The 17,137-nt window shown below is 57.7% G+C and overlaps 3 protein-coding genes across 3 annotated transcripts in view; all 3 read left to right on the top strand.

Moving 5' to 3' along the window:
- Positions 1-6,084, top strand: part of NECTIN2 (nectin cell adhesion molecule 2) — a 31,198-nt gene extending 25,114 nt beyond the window's left edge. Inside the window, exons 8-10 of the mRNA XM_031961660.1 lie at positions 5,049-5,112; positions 5,303-5,389; positions 5,510-6,084. Coding sequence (XP_031817520.1) covers positions 5,049-5,112; positions 5,303-5,389; positions 5,510-5,734 — 376 coding nt within the window. The 3' untranslated portion in view covers positions 5,735-6,084. The remainder of the gene's footprint in view (positions 1-5,048; positions 5,113-5,302; positions 5,390-5,509) is intronic.
- Positions 6,085-7,406: 1,322 nt separating this feature from the next.
- Positions 7,407-11,002, top strand: TOMM40 (translocase of outer mitochondrial membrane 40). Its single transcript, XM_031963236.1, is given in 10 exon segments — positions 7,407-7,446; positions 7,449-7,664; positions 8,228-8,295; positions 8,372-8,464; positions 9,521-9,622; positions 9,709-9,814; positions 10,025-10,147; positions 10,227-10,303; positions 10,382-10,484; positions 10,574-11,002. Coding segments are annotated over 10 exon segments (1,068 nt in total). The 3' UTR covers positions 10,714-11,002.
- A 2,519-nt stretch (positions 11,003-13,521) lies between these two features.
- Positions 13,522-15,179, top strand: APOE (apolipoprotein E). The gene is made up of 3 exons (XM_031963234.1): positions 13,522-13,641; positions 13,825-14,017; positions 14,330-15,179. Exons 1-3 carry the CDS (start codon positions 13,599-13,601, stop codon positions 15,003-15,005), a joined length of 912 nt encoding a protein of 303 aa, XP_031819094.1. The 5' UTR covers positions 13,522-13,598; the 3' UTR covers positions 15,006-15,179.
- Positions 15,180-17,137: the final 1,958 nt, after the last annotated feature.

Genomic DNA, 17,137 nt, shown 5'->3' with positions numbered 1-17,137 from the left:
TTCTTAGCCGTTTGATCTCAGCAAGTGAATGATGGAGCTGGTGAATTTAGGTTTGCCGCCAAGAAAAACTCCCTAAAAATGACTGCTTACCGTAAGGTGAATGAGTAGCAGCTGAAGTTAGGGGGCTGCCCCTCATCAGTGATCATCAGATAAAGACTGGGTAATTGTGTGGTGGCTTGATGTCCTAGATGTCCTTGGATCAGTTGCACTGGTTGATCTGAGATCCTGCAATTCTCAGATGCTTTTATAAGGTTATACTGTGTTGATCCTGTCACATACATCTTGACCCTCTTTTGGGGAAAGCATTTATGACCCAAAGGTGGAGGGAGTTCTTCTATATGATCTTCAACTCTCTTGGAATCTCCTCTATGAACATTAAATCACCATGTGATTATAGTCAGATCCAGGTTCATACACTTGTATCCAGAATGTTTTCTTGGTGCTGCTGATTTCTATTTGCGTCCATTTATGTCTTCTTATGCTTCTCTGGATACTTCGTGTATGTTTTTTCTGATGGCACAGTGATATCCTTTTACGTACCACAATTTGTTATTACCAATTGATGAGCATTCTAGTTCTTCTTCCAGTCTTCTTACAAACAAAAAAATTCTACAATGGGCATTCTGCTATGGGACTTCTGTTTCTGTTTGACCTCCTTGGGGTATATGAGATTTCTGAGTTTCAAAGGAAGTGCATATTTGTAGTTACTAGTTTTTCCTCATCATAATTCTAAATCACTGCTTCACCAAGTTTTTCTCCGACTTCTCCAACACTTAACTATTCCAGATCTGTTGCTACTTTTCCAATTAAGCTTATGTTGATTTAATTTGAAAGGTCTTACTGAACCCTTGAGGGGCAGTTAGCTTAGGTGGCTCAGTTGCGTGCTAGGCCTGGAATCAGACTCATCTTCCCGAGTTCAAATCTGACTTCAGACATTTAGTAGCTCTGTGACCCTGGGCCAATCACTTAATCCTGTTGGCTGCAGTGTCGTCCTGTAAAATGAGCTAGAAAAGGAAATGGCAAAGCGATTTCCCCCAAAGACGGGGGAAAAACACCCCAAACGAGGGCCACAAGCCATTCACAACTGAAATACCAAACAAAATTGAAATCCTTATAGAATTTCATTGCCTCTTCAGCTTCCATATCAGCTATTTAAGGTTTACAATTATCCTCCTAGTGTCCTTGGTTGCCATTGAAATTCCAAAGAGGGAACAATACAGTATGAAATGATCAGATATCTAGCTCAGGAAAACATGTTTCCTGCAAACGCCTTGATCTTCTTTTCTAAAAATTTAAATGAGCTAGCTATCCCTCCTTGTAACTAAGAAACGTTCATGTTTTGGCTTTACATCCAATACATCAAGCCTAATGATTCAATTCTTCTAATAAGTAACTGCTCTATCCAGTTTCTCTAGTAAATCTAGTCATCAGCATTTAGAATATTAATTACTAAGTTTTTATAGTCTAAAAACCAATTCTTCTGTACCCTTGGTCTCCTTTGTCACTGTCAATAAAGAAATAGGTCTGGGGGCAGCTGAGTGGTGCAGTGGAGAGAGCACCAGCCCTGAAGTCAGGAGGATCTGAGTTCAGATCTCAGAAATTTAACACTTCCTAGCTGTGTGATCCCGGGCAAGTCACTTAACTCCAATTTCCTCAAAAAAAAAAAAAGGTGTGACCCAAAACAGAGGGATATTTTATATTTTTCTAAGGTTGCTTTGGCCACAGAATTTCTCAGCAAATATTTCATCATTTGGTGACAATTCTTTCCATAATTAAACAAGGCTAGTCCTTGGAAAGTAAATTAGTCTGTTGTCAAGGCCCAGCACTAGTGCTTGAGAAAGGGATCTGGACTATCTCTTCTTGTGGGAAAGATGGAGAGATATGGACTAGATGACAATACTATCAAATTACTCAGAACTGGTGGATTGCCAGACTCAAAGAATAGCTGCTAAGGTTTATGGTCAGCTTGGTAAGAAGTCTCTGTCCTAGAAATCTGTGCTTGTCCCTTTATTAGTAACTTAGACAAAGACATAAATGGGTCACTCATCAAATCTGCAGCTGGCAACCTGGGAGGGACTGCTAACCCAACTGAAGACAATCAGTATCCAAAAGGACTCTTGATAAGGTGAAATTCCCTAGGGGCAAATTGTCAAAAATCCACTTCATAAATCTTATAGGCAGTGAAGAGATAATAATTTTGAAAAAGCTAAGATTTCAAGCAGAACCATTGTATACGGTAACAATAAGAGTGGGTGATGATCAACTATGAAAAGCTTGGTTCTTCTCAGGGATTCTGTGATCCAAGGCAATCCCAACAACAGACTTCGGATAGAAAATACTACCTGCACCCAGAAAAAACTATGGAGATTGAATGTAAATCAATACGTTATGCTCTGTTCACTTCTTTTTTGTTTTTCGATTTTTCTCCCTCATGGCTTTTCCCTTTTATTGATTTTTCTCTCCCAACATGATTCATAAAGTAATGTGTATTAAAAATAAATAGATTAAAAACAAAACCCAAAAAAGGCTAGGATTTGTCAGACTGCAAACTCAACATGAGTCAGCACTTTGACAAGGCCCCCCTAAAAAGCTAATTCAACATTATGCTGCACTGAAGACAAGAATAGCTCCCAGAAGCAGGGAGGTAATGGTCCTGATGTACTACCAAAGCTCCCCTGGGGTTTTGTGTGCTGTTCTGGCCATCGTGGTTTAAGAAGAGCATGAATAAACTGGAAAGGATCCAGAGGAAAGCAGCTAGGATGGTGAAAGGCCTCGAGTCTATGACGTAAAGGACTCGATTGAATCAATCTGACATTGTTATCCTGTAGCAATCAAGACTCTGGAGAGAATGTGAAAGCTCTTGCAAGTCTCCGAAGAGCTGCCATGTGGAGAAGACATCAGATTTGTTTTGTTTGGCCCCAAAGGAGCCAGCACCCCTTGGAACCAAAAGCAGCAGTGTGTGAGAGTTGCAAAGAGGAAAATTCAGACAATGTCAGGAAAAACTTGTTGACAATTAGAGCTGCCAAAAGCTCTCATTTTGAAATGGCCTATCTGGAAAGAGGGGCGGTATGTTCTCAGTTCTTGAAAGTCTTCTAGCAGAACTCATAAATCTGATCACTTACTGGGTGTTAAAGGGGATTTTTCTTACAAGCTGAACTGGATGGCCCACGGAGGGCCCTTCCAACTATCTTCTATGACTGAAGTGAATTAGTAACTTTCAGTAAATTAGAACTTGTCACAGATTGCGTTCTATCCACCTTTAATCCCTCAGGGTCACTCCTATGCCGTGCTAAGGCATCAGAGTGGGACCTGGAGGAAAAGAGATGAACATACACAATCTGCAAAAAGACCATCAAGCTGAAGGAACACATAGGTGTGTATACACACAGTCATGTACGCCCTGGCCTTAAGATAGGTTCACACTTAAATCAGATGGTCGGAGACAGATTACCAGCAAAGAAACCTAAAAAGATTGGTTGGAGACGTGAGAACAGAACCAAGAGAATGACAAGAGAAGAGGCGGTCAAAAACACTTTATTGTTAGGTCCTTTCAGTCAGGCCCAACTCAGTGTGACTGCTGGGCGTTTCCTTAGCAAAGATCAAGTACAAGGTCAGATTGCTAGTGTCAGGCCAGATATGAAGTCATGAAGATGTCTTCCTGAATCCTGCTCTATGCACTGGTCCTTCTGGCTGCCTCACAAACCTAGTGTCAAAAACCAAAAAGAGGTCAAGGAGGTTCATCTTGGAAAATAATACAAATCTTAGGCTTCAATCTAATGCTGAGCTCCGGAGCTCTGAGGGGTCCCGATTCCCTTTTCTGGAGGGAAGAGGGAAGAAAAGCAGTAGGTGGCAGTTCTGGCAATCAAGTCCCCTGACCCTAGACTGAGGTCACACGGCTTCCTTTATGTGTCTCCCCCCAATAGGTTAAACTCTAGTTTTTCTGACTCCCCACATCTCCAGCTGTCTGTCTGGTAGAGAAAAGGGACGGGACAAATGAATGATTCCCTGAGAGAAAGTTGTTCTTATGCGTAGGAAAAAGCAGGATATATGTGAGTAACATAGCAGTGTCCACCTCACACTCCTCAGCCTATTGCTTGATTTATTGGAAAATGAGCAGTTGCCACTAACCTTCTAATTTCCTCAGATTATTCAATATCGTGATTGATTAGTGATAATGGCAATTTATTAGCAACAATTATTTACAGGAAATATACCCATCAGAGTAAGAGGCACCTTAAACCACTCTTGTGGCTACTGGAGACATTTTCTGAAAATACAGTTGCCCTCTTTAATTCATTCAAGATACCGAACAGTTTATTCTGGAGAATTCTGGTCATCCTTTCACAAGATAAGATTAGGGCTTAAGCAGTTGTATCCAGTGAGGCCTTTTCAGCTTCTTTCCCTGCTGTTTCTCCAAGTTGTCTACAGCCCAATCAGGAAAACATCTCTTTAATTGAAGTCATCACTATTAATAATCTGCAGGCACAATCATCAGGAACTACTTTTTGGATACTGTTTCTTCACAAAATAACAGTTACGCCAACTCTCTCCCAAGAAAGGGTTTCTTTATTCTGCCTTGCTGTGTCATATAACTCCAAGGAAGAAACTATTTTCAGGAGAAAAGAACTGGACAATAGCATCAGAGATAAGAAGAGGACTGACACATTCATCTGGATTTAGTCATCAAGGCGTCATGGGAACGCAAAGCTTTTCCAGTGTCTTAGAACCTTTCGGGACTGCAGTCAGTTCGCTGGCCTCCCATCACCCATTGCCACGTGCTGTCCCCTTCCCTACCCCAAGAGAATGCAAACGGGGACTGTTTCATTTTTGTCCCCAATGTCTAGCACATGCTACTTGATAGATGCAAGTTGTTTTTAAGTTGATGGCCCGCGAGGGCCCTTCCAACGATCAACTTCTGTGACTGAAAGCCTTTCAGTAAGTTAGAACTTGTCACAGATTGCATTCTATGCACCTTTAATCCCTCGGGGTCACTGGGGCCGAAGCCCCAGGGAATGAGATTCGATTTTCTCCTTCTGTTCCGTCCCCAGACTTGAAGGCCCTCCTGCTTACAAGCCTCCACCTCCCAAGATGAAGCTGGAAGAGGCAGAAATGGTAAGCCTTTGCTCTCCGCCCTTTTTCCTCCATCCTTCCCTTCCCTCACACAGCCCTGACCATCACGACACGCTCCCCAGCCTGTGCATCCCGCCCCCTTGCCCTTTTCCCATTCTGGGCATGGCCCAGCCTCCAGCTCCCTGAATCTGCCCTGACCTGTGCCCACCCCGCCCCTTCTCTCTGCCCCCAGCCCTCTCAGCTCTTCACCCTAGGTAGCTCGGAGCACGTCCCTCTGAAGACCCCATACTACGAGCCCAGCATCTCAGCTCCTGAACAGGTAATAGTTCCGCTCACAGGGTGCATGGGACTCCGGGCAGCGGCGGGTCTGGAATCCCCGAGGGCCCGCTGGTGACTGGGGGGCGGGGGGAAGGCCTCACGGCCGCTCTCCCTTCCCCAGGACATGCCCCGATACCACGAGCTACCCACCCTGGAGGAGCGGGCCGCGGCTCTGCCCCTGCACCTGGAGGAGCCAGGAGAGGCTGCGGGCGAGGAGAGGCTGCCTCTGGAGGAGAGCGAAGACTACCTGGACAAGATCAACCCCATCTATGATGCTCTGGCTTACACCACAGCCGAGGCCTACCAAGGCAAGGGCTTCGTCATGTCTCGGGCGATGTACGTGTGAGCGCGGCCAGGCCGCGGGGACCTGCCCCCACCTCCGGCTCAGACCCGCGCCGGCTGCAAGCCTCGGCGCTGGGAGCTCCCCGCGGCGCCCAGACTTGAGCCCTGGGCAGCGGCAGCTTTAGCCCTTCCTGCAGGCAGGAGCCGCCCCGAGCTGGGGGTGGGGAGAGGAGGAAAAGGGACCGGGAACTCTGGGGGCGTGGCCAGCGCGAGGGGAGCCGCGGGGCCCGGGAGGTGCGGCCGTCGGCCGGAGCTGGCCCCGCCCCCAGCGGGGGGTGGGGGAGGGATGGCGGGGAGAAGCGAATTTTGTACACAAGTGTTTCCTAATAAACTCCACTTTTGTATGTCTGCGGGCATCAGTGCCGTCCTTGGCCCCAGGGGACGGGGCGGAGGGCGGCCCACCTCGCGCTTACCCATGACTCCCCGCGCAACGTTGCACTTGCCATCTCCCCATCCCAAACTCTGGTTCCCTTTGCTGCGGGCGGCCCTCCGGAGCCGTCCCGCACGCCGCATCCCGCTTGGCCCACTCGGAAGCTCCGAGGGGAAGGGGCCTGTGCCCCAGACTCCCGGCAGAGTAAATATCCTGGTTAAATTAAACGGGACCTAATTAGGGCCAATTAACTGTAGCAGCGCTTCATTACCCGTCATGCCCCAGGGCTGTCCCCAGGTGGAGGGAAGGAGAGAGAGCGGAGAAGGGCAACTGCACGGCATGGTGGGAAAGAAATGGCGCCCTAAGGTCACTGAGGCCCTGCCAGAGCATTCTGGGTCACGGCAGCGGAAGGGAGGGGAAGGGAATATGGATCCTCGGAGAGACCCGGCCTGCGGTGCCTTCTGGGAATCCCTCTCTGACCTTGCCGCAGACCGGCTCAGCCGCGCAGCACAGCCTACCTTGGTCAGCATCCGCCGGGACCTAGCTCCGCCCGCCAATCCCCAGCGACTTTATCTCACCCTGGGACCAATCCGCTAGCTGCGACGGCAGGCGGGAGGGAGAGCAAGCGCCCGGGAATGGGGAGGTCCGTAGCCAATGTAAAGAAACGCTGTGAAAGTCTGCCAATGGGAAAGCAGAGAGGGTGGGACTTCTGAAAGGATAAGCCTATGACAAGGTCCGGAATAAGGGGAGGGAACATCTAACCTCATGAGGTGAAATCATAAGCCAATGAAAAGCGACGCTCCCGGGGAAGGTCAATGAGTGCCGCACGAAGGTGGGCTCTCCACGAATAACGACCAATGAAAATGCAAGAAGACAACGGGCCAGTGGGGTAAATGCCGTACTGGGCGCTGGGGGGGGGTCGGAGAAACCCCACACCAATCAGGGGAAGCGTTCCTTGGAAGAACCAATAGGAGAAGGATCGGGGCGGGATCTGTCAGAGGACTACCAATAATCACGAAGTGGAGGTGGGGCGGGAGAGTCCGACCAATGACGAAAAGATGTCTCTGGCCAATGGTGGGCCCCGTTTTCTGACGGGCCTAAGGCTGCGCCTGCGCGTTGAGCGCCGCCTCCCGCACGAGGGTTCGGTTGCGGAGCGGAAGCCGGGAGGAGCCGGAGCCGCCGGAGTGAGCAGCTCCCGGGGTCGGGGTCACGTGGCATGCGGTGGGGCCGAGGCGCGGGGGAGGAGTGGTCACGTGGGTGGCGGCAGTGACCCCTGACCTCTCGCCCCGGTTTCCTGCAGGTGATCATGGGCAACGTGTTGGCCGCTAGCTCGCCGCCCGCGGGGCCGCCCCCCCGTCCGGCCCGGGCCTCGTGGCCGCGCCGCCGTTCGCTCCGCCGCCGCCGCCGGGCTTCACGCTGCCCCCATGGGAGGACTGAGCGCGGCGTCCGGCGGCCGCGGGGAGCCCTGGCGCCCCTGCGGGCGGGGCCCCGAAGCCGGCGGAGCAGGCCAGCTGGTGCCTGCCCAACCCCGGCACGTTCGAGGAGTGCCACCGCAAGTGCAAGGGTGAGCGCCGGCGGGGCGGGGGCGGGGAGAGGGGCGCCTGCGGGCCCGGGGAGGGGGCGGGCGGGGAGAGGGCGCCTGCGGGCCGGGGGGCGGGCGCCTGCGGGCCCGGGGGAGGGGCGGGGAGCGGGGTGGACCTGAGGGGGCGGGAGAGGGGCGCCCTGGGGCCTGGGGGAGGGGCGGGGAGAGGGGCGGACCCGAGGGGGGGCGGGGAGAGGGGCGCCTGTGGGCCCGGGGGGAGGGGCGGACCCCCTGTGGCCGGATTCGAACCTTCTTCTTCCCGGCGCTGTGCGGAGACGCCCCCTGGCGGCCTCCCGGGGAGTCGGAGCCGCACCCCCGCCCCCAGACCCCCGAGGGCCGGGAGGGCTGGGGAGGAGCTTTATGCGGCCTCAGTTTCCCCGTCCATGAAGCCAGGGCCGACTTCGCCAGAATCCTGGCAGGGAGGGATCTGGGGAGCACGGGAACCCACGTCCTCGCCGCCTCCCCTGTCCCCGACCCCGGGTGCGCCCTCGGCTCCCCTCCCCCAGGGCCCTGGCAAAGCATTGTCCGCCCCCTTCCCCCCACAGAGCTGTTCCCTGTGCAGATGGAGGGCGTGAAGCTCACGGTGAACAAGGGCCTCAGCAACCACTTCCAGGTGAGCCCCCGGCCCCCGCACCCCCCAGGGCAGGGAGGGGGTGCCCGGCGCGCACTCAGGCCCTTGTCCTCTGCAGGTCAATCACACCGTGGCCCTCAGCACCATCGGAGACTCCAACTACCACTTTGGGGTCACCTACGTGGGGACCAAGCAGCTCAGCCCCACCGAGGTGAGAGGGGCCCCCACACCTGGCCCATTGTGCCCCCTGACCCTCCCGGACAACCCGTGATGCTCTCTGGCCCCCTGCATTATCCCACAGTGCTTTCTGAGCTCTCCCAGATAACCCCATGATGCTCTCTGGCCCCCTGCATAATCCCATGTGCTCTCTGAGCTCTCCCAGAAAATCCCATGATGCTCTCTGGCCCCCTGCATAATCCCACTGTGCTCCCTGAACCTCCCGGACAACCCCATGATGCTCTCTGGCCCCTTGGATGATTCCACTGCTCCCCCTGAGCTCTCCCAGAAAATCCCATGATGCTCTCTGGCCCCCTGCATAATCCCAATGTGCTCTCTGAGCTCTCCCAGACAACCCCATGATGCTCTCTGGCCCCTTGGATGATTCCACTGCTCCCCCTGAGCTCTCCCAGAAAATCCCATGATGCTCTCTGGCCCCCTGCATAATCCCAATGTGCTCTCTGAGCTCTCCCAGACAACCCCATGATGCTCTCTGGCCCCCTGCATAATCCACTGTGCTCCCTGAACCTCCCGGACAACCCCATGATGCTCTCTGGCCCCCTGCATAATCCCAATGTGCTCTCTGAGCTCTCCCGGACAACCCCATGATGCTCTCTGGCCCCCTGCATAATCCCACTGTGCTCCCTGAACCTCCCGGACAACCCCATGATGCTCTCTGGCCCCCTGCTCCCTGACCTCCGACAACCCATGATGCTCTCTGGCCCCCTGCATAATCCCACTGTGCTCCCTGAGCTCTCCGGACAACCCCATGATGCTCTCTGGCCCCCTGCATTATCCCACAGTGCTCTCTGAGCTCTCCCAGATAATCCCATGATGCTCTCTGGCCCCTTGGATGATTCCACTGCTCCCCCTGAGCTCTCCCAGAAAATCCCATGATGCTCCCTGGCCCCTCGGATGGTCCCTCTGCACCCCCTGAGTTCTCCCAGACAATCCCACCACAGTCCTTGACCACACAGCCGATCCCCCCGCACCCCCTGACCCACCTGCTCCAGCCGCCCCCACCTCCTTACACACTCATGACTCTCCTCAGGCCTTCCCGGTGCTGGTGGGGGACATGGACAACTGTGGGAGCCTCAACGCCCAGGTGATCCACCAGGTGGGGCCAGGGCTGCGCTCCAAGATGGCGGTGCAGGTAAGTGTGCTCCGGGCTTGGCCCTGGGGAAGCCTCGGGCCTCCAAGCCAGGGCTGAACGCCCCGCTATCCCCCTTTCCTTCACAGACGCAGCAGTCCAAATTTGTGAACTGGCAGGTGGACGGAGAGTACCGGGGCTCGGACTTCACGGCTGCAGTGACCCTGGGGAACCCTGACGTGCTGGTGGGCTCAGGTGAGGCCGCCGGGCGGGGCCACTCTACCCGGTGTCAGGAGGCCGGGGACAGCGCCCTCCTTGCCTCACCCTGTCGCAGCCCGCACCCGGCGCCTAGGTCTCGACTCTGGGTCCGGGAGCATCTGTCTCCAGTCCAGTCATCGTGGCGGGTGGTGGGGCCGAGAAGGGGGGGAGGGCGGGCCCCAGGCTGATCACACACTCCGTCTGCAGGGATCCTGGTGGCTCACTACCTGCAGAGCATCACCCCGTGCCTGGCCCTGGGCGGGGAGCTGGTTTATCACCGAAGGCCGGGCGAGGAGGGTACCGTCATGTCCCTGGCAGGGAAGTACACAGGTACGGGGCTGCACTCTGGGGTGGGGGGTGCCCCACAAAGCCTCGGGATGCTTAAGCCCTCTTGTGTCTCCTCCCCCAGCGCCCAACTGGCTGGCGACCTTGACCGTGGGCCAGGCGGGGGCCCATGCCACCTACTACCACAAAGCCAGCGACCAGGTGAGGGCGAGGTAGGGGTCGGGGGGCCGGGCCGGGCTGGACTGGGGGCTCCCCACTGACCCTCGGGGCTCTCTCCAGCTCCAGGTCGGGGTGGAATTTGAAGCCAGCACCCGGATGCAGGACACTAGCGTCTCCTTCGGCTACCAACTGGACCTGCCCAAGGCCAACCTCCTCTTCAAAGGTAGCCCCCGCCCCCCCGGAGTCTGTGGGAGACCGGCCACCCCTGGCCTGCCCCCTCAGATGCCCAGTCTCCCCCTCATCTCCCCCCAGGCTCCATGGACAGCAACTGGATCGTGGGTGCGACCTTGGAGAAGAAGCTGCCCCCCCTGCCTCTGACACTGGCCCTGGGCGCCTTCCTCAATCACCGAAAGAACAAGTTCCAGTGTGGCTTCGGCCTCACCATCGGCTGAGTCTGGCACCCGCCGGCTGGCCCGGGCCTGCGCTCTGGGCTGGGCAGGAAGGTCCCCGAGGGCTGGAAGGGGAGGCCCCCGGACCTGGGGAGACCTCGGGCTTCGGAGAGGAACTTCAGACTACTGGAAGACCAATCCCCCTGCCCCCTCTCCCGTTCCTGGAAGGGCACTAGGCTCTAGGAGACCTAGGTGGGAAGGACTATGGGGGAGGGTCCTCAGGGTGGGCCTCTCTCTCCCCCCGCAGTGGAGCTGGGCATCCCTGCCCTGCCTCTGGTGGCCACAGGAGGGGCCCCCATCATCCTAGCCCCCGTTCCGTCCATTCCCTCGGCCTCTCCCTTCTAGCCTCTGCTGTCGCCCCCTCAGTGTAAATCATGTTTATAAGTTATGGAAAAAAAAACAGAACATTTTACAGAAAAAAAAAACCCACAAAAATACATGAGTAAACGTGAGTAATGGGGAGGAGGTGGCGTCTCTGTACGAGGGGGCGGGTCTCCTCGCTGGCTGGCTGCCCCCACCATGTTGCAGGTGGCGGGCTCTCTCCGGCCGGCCCCCCAGGTCCCCCACATTCCCCCAGGCCTCCTGCGCACTTGGTCTATTCCGCCCCTGGCCCTGACCAGACTGAATCCCAGCCCATCCCCTCAGCCACTGACATCGGGAGGCCCCTTCCAGCTTGCTCTGTCCTGGCGTGGATAGTTCCTTGCCTCCCACCCCTGGGAGAAGATCCCGGCTTGGAGCTGTGACCTCTTTCCCTGTGATGACATGGGGGGGACAATGATGAACTTTGCCCTGGCTGTAGGGTCCGGGCCAGCGGGGATAGCTTGAAAGGTGGGGCCGGGAGGCAGGCTTGGGGATCTAGACCCAGATATTGGGGTCCAAGGTGCCAGGAGGCCTGGAGGAGCCGGCCCTGGTGGCTGCCTCTCCCACAGTCCCAGGGACAGCCGGGGTCTCCCTGCCCGTGGCCACCCTTGGAGGTCACTCGAGTTCACAGCCCTTCACCCCCTTCCCTGCAGCAGGAAGTGGGAATAGACGGCAGCTTCCTGGCCCTTCCCTGAGCCAGCACGTTTCTGTTCCTCTGTCGGAGTCTGTGGGGAGTCTGTAGGACGGCCTGTGAGCTAGGGGAGAGGTCAGTGGGGACCTTGTGTGCTCCTCCCAGGGCAGAAAGGGGCCTTGGCACCCCCACAAAGGAGCCAACGGCCAGCTGGCCCTGCCTCCCCCCATGAGCCCCAGGCTTTGGGGTCCTGGGATCTCAGGCTGGCCCCCGACTTCTGCTCCCAAGTGGTTCCCAGAAAGGCCCCCAACTGACAGGCATCTGAATCCTGCCCCTGCCCCCACCCCATCCTCACAAACAGTCCTGGGCCCGGGGCCAGCCTTCCCCTGGTGTGTCAGTGACCCCTCAGCCGGACATCTGCCCCCACACAAAACAACCTTTCAGAGCTGGGCCCCCCGGGCCAAGAACAGACTGGCCTGTGGTTACCCACCACCCCAGCTCTGATCGGGCTCAGGGATCAGGGGCTGTCCTAACTGCCCATGCTGCTGCCCCCTCCCCCAGGACCAGGGGTCATACTGCTGCCCAGCAGACCCCGGGCCGTTCTGACGCCCTCCTCCCGGTGTCCAGGTTGGCCGGCATCCCGGGCCTGAGGCTCCAAGCCTTTGCTCTCCCCTAGGATTCCATCTGGACCTCCCAAGGGGGGCCGGGAATGGGCATTCTGTGTCCAGCCCCGGGGGCTGGGGGGTAGGGATCAGGTCAGGTTAGGCGGTGAGAGGTCAGCTTCCCACCCCCCCAGGGGCTGGGAGCCCGAAGGGGGGAGCGGCTCAGGGGGACCGCCCCTCAGGGGGGAGTGGGCCAAGGAGGCCCGCCTTTGGCCCCGGGGAGGGAGGGGGGTTGGGAGCCTATAACTGGGGAGGGGCCCGGGCCTGGGTCCCTTGGTCCAGGAGGATCCCCGAAGACCCAGGTCCTGGGCCGGGGGCTGGAGGACGACCCCGGGGCCGAGCCGGGCGCCGGGCAGTGGGAGAGCTCAGGGACTCCTGCCTGCGGCCAGGTCTCACCTGGGGGCAGGGAGGGGAGGGGGCAGTCCAATCCCGGAGGCGGGAAGAGTTTGGATTAGAGCAAGGCCTGGGTTCAAATCCTCCAAGCTCCTGCTGCTCGATAAGGAGGGGCAGCCAAGCGTTTGGGGGTTTCCCGGCCCCCGGAGGCCCCTCTGGACAGGGCTGTGGGCACGAGAAAGGGCCCCAAGGGGCGAGGATGTCTCCGCTGGGGCGCAGAAGGGGAGACTGAAGCCCGGGGGGAAGGGCCGAGAGCGCCTCGGGACCTGGGCTGTGAATGCCCAGGGGGCAAAGGAGCCGGGGGGGGATGGGCTCCCTTTGCCTGCCCCAGGGGACGCCTTCGGGGGCGAGGGCTCAAAGGGAGCTTCTCCCGGAGAGCCGCCATAAGCGGGTCCCGGCCAGGAGGCCCTGCTCAGGGCGGGAATTCCTTTGCCCAGGGCTGCGGGAATTATCTCCGGCCTCCCGGAAGTTTCTGGAACAAACAAAATTAAATTTTAAATGAAAGGGATGGGGGAGGGGTTAATTTTGGAATCCCAATTTGAGGAAGCCCAACAATAGAAGATTGGCCTTAGGAGGCCCAAGGGCTATCTTGGGTCCCCAGCAAGGAGGTTGGGAGGGGGGGGCAGACTGAGGGGAGGAGATGGGGGGAGGGGGCGGTGACTGGGGGGAGGAGATGGGGGAGGGGGGTGACTAAGGGGAGGAGATGGGGGGTGACTGAGGGGAGGGCGCTTCCCCTTTATCTCCTGTGGGAGGATTAGTGGGGGAGGATAGAAAAGGGAGGGGACCCTGACTCTGCCACTTGTCTCTGCCCCAGCCAGACAGTGGACAGCTGCGCTGCGAAGATGAAGGTCCTGTGGGTCCTGTGGGCGCTGGCCCTCCTGAGCGGTACGTCCCTGCCCGGGCCCTCCGGGGCCCTCTCCCCCTCCCAGGCCCCTCTGCTGCCCTCCTGATCTGCCCCTTCTCCTTCCCACTGCCTCCTCCTCCCATTTCCCGGACTCCGTCCCTCCTCCCCAGATGTGCTCCGGGCACCAGCTCTCCCCCGCTCAGCCCGTCCCATCTTCCCTGCAGGCTGCCAGGGGCAGGAGGCCGGGACTTCTTCGGAGGAGGAGCGGGTCACGGACCCTGAGCTATGGAACTCGGAGCCCGCCCGGGCCTGGGAGATGGCCATGGGCCGCTTCCAGGGCTACCTGGAGCAGCTGCAGGCCCAGGCGGAGAACCTCAAGAGTGAAGTGCACAGCTCCCAGATCGTCCGGGAGCTGAGGTGAGGCCCTCCCCCAGCCCTCCCGACCCCTCCTCTCGCTTGCCCGGGAGCAGGGAAGCTGAGCTGGCTCCTGCCCAGCCGCGGCCCACCTGTCCCCGTTCCCTCCCTTAACTCCAAGCCGTCCCTTGGAGCCCGTCTCCTTTGGGTGCCCACCTTCCCGGGTGCCCACAGCCCGGCCCCTTTCCCGGCTCGGAGCGGGATTGGGAATCGGCCCCGGGCTGGCCTCCCTGAGCGGCTGGAGGACCGGGTGGGTTCCCTCCTCTGCGGGCAGGACGGTCCTCCCAGGTCCCTCCAGCCCTGTGCTCCCCGCAGGAGTCTGATGGCCGACACTATGAAGGAACTGAACGCTTACAAGGCTGAGGTGGACCAGGAGCTGGCCCCGATGGCCGAGGAGACGCGGGCGCGGCTGGGCAAGGAGCTGACGGCCGCCCAGGCCCGCCTCAGGGCCGACATGGAGGACGTGGGGGCCCGCCTGACCCAGTACCACCGGGAGTTCCACGCCGTGGTCAACCACAACGTGGACGAGGTCCGGAACCGCGTGTCCGCCTACCTGCGGAAGATGAAGAAGCGGCTGGGCCGCGACTTCGAGGAGCTGCAGACCCGCCTGGCCACCTACCAGACCGGCGCCAAGGAGGGCGTGGAGAGGGGCCTGGGCCCCCTGAAGCGCCTGGCCCCCGCGCTGGAGCGCGTGCAGGAGCACAACAAGAAGACGGTGGCCAGCCTGGGCGCGCTGGCCGGGGAGCGGCTGCAGAGCCACCTGGACCAGGTGCGCAGCAAGGTGGACGAGGTCCGAGCCAAGGTGGACGAGCAGTCGGCCCAGCTGCAGAGCCAGCTGCAGGGCTTCCACGACCGCCTCAAGGCCTGGTTCCAACCCCTGGCCGACGACCTGCAGCGCCAGTGGACGTCCCTGGTGGACAAGGTCCAGGAGGCCATCAACCCCAACGGCAAGCCGGCCGAGGCGCTCGCCAGCCCCGCGGTTGACAACTGAAGGGAGCCCCTGACGTCCCTCCCCTCCCCCACTCGCTCACGGGGCTCCCGACCCCTCCCCTCCCGGGCCGCCGCACCCCGCGCCCCCGGCCCTCGGCGGTGGGGGCGGGGGCTCCAAGTAGTCTAAGCTCGGGCCAACAATAAAGCGAAAGCTTGCTTATGTACCAAGCACTGATTCCGTGTGAGTCTGGCTTTATCTCCCTCCGCGGGGCTGCTGGGGGAGGGGACACGGGCTGGATCTCTCTGTCCTTCGCAGGCTTTCCTTGAAATCTCCGCAGATAATCCCCTCCCTCCGAGCAGGTCTCTGGCACTCCTCTCTCCGGGCCCCGGGCCGCCAGTCCCCTCCGCCCCCACTGCTCTGCTCCTCTGCCCTCCCTTCTCTCCCACCCCTCCTTCCCGGGCCCCAAGGAGGCCTTTCCCCCCCCCGGTCTTCCCCCCCCGGGGGGGGAAAGGGGGGGGGGCCCCCCGGGAACCCCTTCCCCAAAAAAAGGGGGGGGGAGGTTGGGGGTCCCAAAAGGCCGGGAAAAGGGGGGGGGTTTTGGGGCCCCCTTTCCCCCCCTTTTCCCCCCCCCCTTCCCCCCCCCCTTCCCTTCCCCCCCCCCCCCCCCCCCCCTCCCCCCCCCCCCCCCCCCCCCCCCTCCCCCCCCCGGGGAAAAAAAAAAAAAACCCCCAAAAAAACCCCCAAAAAGGGTTTTTAAACCCCTTCCCCCCCCAAACCCCCCCACCAAACCCCCTTTTAAAAAAAAACCTCCCCTCCCCCCCCCCCCCCAAAAAAAATTTATCTAAAGGGGAAAAATTTGGGAAAAATTTAAAAAACCCCCTTTAAAAAAAAAACCCCCCCCAAAAAAAAAAAAAAAAAAAACCCAACCCCTTAAAAACCCCCCCAAAAACTTTAAAAAAAAAAACCCCCCCCCTAAAAACCCCCCCCCCCCCCAAACCCCCCCCGGGAAAAAAACCCACCCCCCCCCCCCCCCCCCCCCCCAAAAACCCCCCAAAACCCCCCATTCCCCAAAACCCTTGCCCCCACCCCCAAAAAAAACCGCCCCAAAAAACCCAAAAAAAGGGGGAAAACCCAAAAAAACCCCAAAAACCCCCCCCCCCCCCCCCCCAAAAAAAACCCCCCAAAAAAAAAAGGGGAAAAACCAACCCAAAATTTAAAAAAAAAAACCCCCCCAAAAAAAAAAACCCAAAAAAAACCCCCTTCCAATTTTCCCCCCCAAAAAAAACCCTTTCCCCCCAAAGGGTAAAATTCTAAAAAAAAAAAAAAAAAAAAAAGGGGGCCCCAAAAAAAAACCCCCCCCAAAAATTTCCCCTTTTTTTCCCCAAAAAAGGGGTTTTTAAAACCCCTTTGGGGCTTGGGGGGAAAACAAATTTGGGGCCCAAAAAAACCCCGGGCCCTTGGAAAAATTTTTCCCCAAAAAAAAAAAAACCCCGGGGGAAAACCAAAAAAAAAACCCCAAAAACCCACCCAAAAAGGGGGAAAAAAAAAAAAAAAAAAAAAAACCCCCCCGCCAAAACCCCCCAAAAAAAAAACCCAAAAATTAAAAACCCCCCCCCCCCCCTCCCCCCAACCCCCCTCCCCCTTTCCCCCCCCCCCCAAACCCCCACTTCCCTTTCCCCCCCCCGGAAAAAGCCCCAAAAAAACCCCTTTTCCCTTTAAAAAAAAACAAAAAAAAAAAAACCCCCCCCAAAAATTTTCCAAAAAAAAAAAATTTTCCCAACCCCCCCCAAAAACCCCCCCCCCCCCCCCCAAAAAAAAAACCCCCCCCAAAACCCCCCTTTCCCCAAAAAAACCCCGGCCAACCCCCCGGGGGGAAAAAAACCCCTTTACCCAAAATTTCTTTTCCCCCAAACCCCCCCAAAAAAAATTTTCCCCAACCCCAACCCCCCAAAAAAAAAACCCCCCCAAAAACCCCAAAAACCCCCCCCCCCCCCCCCCCCTTTTAACCCTTCCCCCCCTTTTCCCCCCTCCCCCCCCCCTTTCTTTCCCTTCCCAAACCCCCCCTTTTTTAAAACCCCCAAAGGGCCCCCCCCCCCCCCCCCCCAAAAAAAACCCCCCCTGGGGGCCCCCCCCTTTTTGGGAAAAAAAACCCCCCCCCCAAAAAAAAAGGGGGCCCCCAAAAACCCCCAAAT

This window comes from Sarcophilus harrisii, chromosome 3 (genome assembly GCF_902635505.1).
Source record: "Sarcophilus harrisii chromosome 3, mSarHar1.11, whole genome shotgun sequence".
Classification (NCBI taxonomy): domain Eukaryota; kingdom Metazoa; phylum Chordata; class Mammalia; order Dasyuromorphia; family Dasyuridae; genus Sarcophilus; species Sarcophilus harrisii.
Note: the sequence above shows the minus strand (reverse complement) of the source record. Positions and strands in the feature narration are given on the sequence as shown.

Coding starts and splice junctions, on each gene's coding strand:
- APOE (XM_031963234.1), top strand. CDS start 13,599: ATGAAGGTCCTGTGGGTCCTGTGGGCGCTGGCCCTCCTGAGCG. Junction 13,642..13,824: donor GGCGCTGGCCCTCCTGAGCG/GTACGTCCCTGC, acceptor TCTTCCCTGCAG/GCTGCCAGGGGCAGGAGGCC. Junction 14,018..14,329: donor CAGATCGTCCGGGAGCTGAG/GTGAGGCCCTCC, acceptor TGCTCCCCGCAG/GAGTCTGATGGCCGACACTA.